This window comes from Peromyscus leucopus, chromosome 4 (assembly GCF_004664715.2).
Source record: "Peromyscus leucopus breed LL Stock chromosome 4, UCI_PerLeu_2.1, whole genome shotgun sequence".
Lineage (NCBI taxonomy): Eukaryota > Metazoa > Chordata > Mammalia > Rodentia > Cricetidae > Peromyscus > Peromyscus leucopus.
Window position 1 is genome coordinate 108,846,908 of NC_051066.1, and position 3,442 is coordinate 108,850,349.

Genomic DNA, 3,442 nt, shown 5'->3' on the forward strand with positions numbered 1-3,442 from the left:
GTCTCGAAAAACCAAAAAAAAAAAAAAAAAAAGAAACTCTAACAAAACTCTCGTTAGAGTTCCTCCAAGGATGGACAGACTTCCTTTGGACCCACTGCTAAACCCCTTATAGGAAGGGATTTACCCCCTATGAGATAATGTTTGGAAGACCTCTCCCACTGTTTCCCAGGCTCAGAGACCGGCAGTTGGCAAAACTCTCTAACTATTCCTTTTTCTAGTAACAGCAGGCCCTCCAGATCTCCATGAAGGCCATTTAGTGGACTATCCAAGAGACCCAGCCTACCTCTGAATCCACCACCAGTTTCCTCTTGTTCCAGTCTTGTGATACCATCTGGGTCAAGCAGGTAAGCTGGAACCAACTTGGAAAGGAACCTACGTGGTGATTTTCTTCACTCCTATGGCTGTGAAAGTAGCTGGTATTATACCATGGGTCCACCACTACCCGTGGGTCCACCACTACCCAGGTCAAGAAAGCTAAGGCCGAAGGAGGCCAACTACGGCCGCCTCAGCAGCCGGCTGCAGGCCAGGGAGGGCCTGGGGAAGAGATGCGAGGATGACAAGGTTAAGCTACAGAACAACATATCGTATCAGATGGCAGACATACATCATTTAAAGGAACAACTGGCTGAGCTTCGTCAGGAGTTTCTTCGACAAGAAGATCAGCTTCAAGACTACAGGAAAAATAACACATACCTTGTGAAGAGGTTAGAATATGAGAGTTTTCAGTGTGGACAGCAGATCAAGGAATTAAGAGCACAACATGAAGAAAATATTAAAAAATTAGATCAGTTTTTGCAGGAACAAAAGGAGGTCCACAAGAGTCAATCAAATGACGGAAAAGAATTGGGCATAAATGATCATGTAGCCCCTAAAAATAATCCAAATGTGGCTGAAAATGATGCAAATAAGAATGAGGAACCTTCAAGCAATCATATTCCACATGGGAAAGAACAAGTCAAACGAATTGGTGATGCAGGGATGCCTGGAGTAGAAGAGAATGATCTAGCAAAAGCAGATGAACTTCCCGCTGGTTCACAACTAAACCAGAATGAAAATCCTGGTACTTCAAAACAGAACCCTTTGAATCCTCTTCAGCGCTTAATTCCAGGCTCAAACCTAGAGCGAGAACCCAGAATTCAAACAGACTCACTAAAGCAGGCCACCAGGGACAGAGTCAGTGATTTCCACAAGTTGAAGCAAAATGATGAACGAGAGCTTCAGATGGATCCTGCAGACTATGGCAAACAGCGCTTCAATGATGTCCTTTAAGTCTAAGGGATGCTCAAAACCCAAAGTGCTGCGCAGTAAATCATCTCTACTTGTCAATTTTGACTTCTGTTGTAAAGATCAGTCGTCGTATCAGTTGTAAAGATACATTGAGATAGATTTAAGGAAATTTTAATGAAGGAATGTACCAATGTACATATGTGAACTTTTTCATATTGTATTATCAAAGCAGATACTTTTTTGGTTACAACACAGCTGAGCCAAAAACAGTTAATCTTTGCATTTAAAGCAAACTAATGTAAATTTCACATTTTATTGAACCTAATTTTTTTTCACAAAAAGACAAACGGGAACAAATGTTTGTACAGGTTATATGCTGCACATAGTATAATGGCAGTGAGAAGTTAGTTACTCAGCTGAAAACTCTAAACACTAATACGTTTTTTGTTACCCGCCCCCCCCCAGGTGTCCTCTACTGCCCCTCATTTCACACTCTTTAAAGAGTTACACTAGAATAGTTACACACAAAGGTGGGGACCTAGATGCCAAACAGTGGGCAATGTGTGTACAGAATGACCTCCCTGCTCCTTTTATTTTACTCAAGGAAAGTCCAAGTCATCATAACAATATTTATAAGTTATTCCTTACTTAGTTCTTGAAGTTGCGGAATGCATGATTGACAATGAATTTTTATTTTTTCAAGTAATGCCAGTACTGTTTAACTGTAGTCAGCACTGGCTAAAATTGGTTATATTTTCAGAGTTGAATCTGGTGAGTATATTCACCGTTTACATGACAGATCCTGAAAGGGACGAAATCCACCTTGAAATGAGGCTGCGATCAGTACAGCAAAGCTTTTCTAGTAGTTTTAATGATTGTATTTGATTAGACTTTTCCAGGACTACTAAGTAAGGGACTTTAACAGGTTTTTATTAAGGAATGGATGAATAGAAGTACCGTGAAGTCTACAGCTGTTTTATTGAAATAGCCGAAAACTTTGTAATAAAAATGAATATTTGTAATTCATGTTAGTTAAGAACCCACCAAGCTCATTTGCTAGACTTACTGAATTATTTTCAGTGTATTGTGTCTTTTGCCATTATTTCATTAGGATGTATAAGCTAGCTAATCCTTCTTTTCTGGTTTCAAGCACTTTTAATTTTTTTTAGTGTTCCCTAAAAATGAAAGGTATTGATGATAAGGGGGGAATGTAAGGCTGTAAACCCCGTTTTTTAGAAGGGCTGCTTTAATTGCACATAAACATGAACTACTGGGAGTGATATGGCTCAGTGGTGTGAGGCCTAGGTTTGATTCCCAGCACTGAAAATGACAACAAAGTAAACACACATGAAAAGCCATCTATAGAAGAAATGATTGTTCACTTGCTGAGAGACTTAAGTTCTTATAATTCAGTCCAAAGTTACTTAATGGCCAGGAAAAGATGGAGTGATTTATTAAAATTTGTTTTTCCACTATATCAGATTATCCAGTGTTGAGGAGGCAGAGATAGATGGGTCCGTGGAGCTCGCTGGCCAGCCATCCTGGCCTAATTAGCAAGTTCCAGGACCCAGTAAGGGACAGCTTGTGAGGAACACCCCACACACACAGGTTGACCTCTGGCCTTCCTATATGTGCACCTGCACCTGCCCGCACGTAACTGCTTGTGCACACAGAGACTCTCATACACACACCAAGAAACCAGACAGTTCATACTTCGGTTGTCAGTAAAGTCAGGCCTCCGGTAAAAAAAGTATGATGACTACATTAAAATGTAGTCAAAGGGAGTGATGCACATCCACAGCAGTTAGCAGGGGGAGCCAAATCTACAAATGCCTAGAGATACTTCATACTTGATATTGTAGAACTGGATAGACAAAAGCATAAGGTCTCCTGCCAATTCCATTGTCATAAAAACGGTCAGTTGGTTGTATGGTAACTATCCATACACAGCAAAAACTTCATTTAGCAGCCTAGACATTTTATAAACTGGGGAATGTTGGACCAACTGATATTTCTGACTGTATTAACATTGTAGTGCTGTAAAGTACTATGTGGATCTCTTTAAATTGTGACATTCTACAGTCTGTATTAGACATGGTGTTTTGTTTTGTTTACAGTGTTTTACTTCTGCCTTAAGAATTAGGGTTGTTTGTTTTGTTTTAATGTATTTTTGCCCTGAATTAAGTGTTAATTTGACAGGAACGCTGCTTTTAAA

The 3,442-nt window shown here is 39.9% G+C and overlaps 1 protein-coding gene across 1 annotated transcript; it reads left to right on the forward strand.

Moving 5' to 3' along the window:
• Positions 1 to 487: 487 nt before the first annotated feature.
• Positions 488 to 3,174, forward strand: LOC114699531 (protein GOLM2-like). The gene has a single exon (XM_037205234.1). The coding sequence runs from the start codon at positions 592 to 594 to the stop codon at positions 1,267 to 1,269; it is 678 nt and encodes a 225-aa protein (XP_037061129.1). The 5' UTR covers positions 488 to 591; the 3' UTR covers positions 1,270 to 3,174.
• Positions 3,175 to 3,442: the final 268 nt, after the last annotated feature.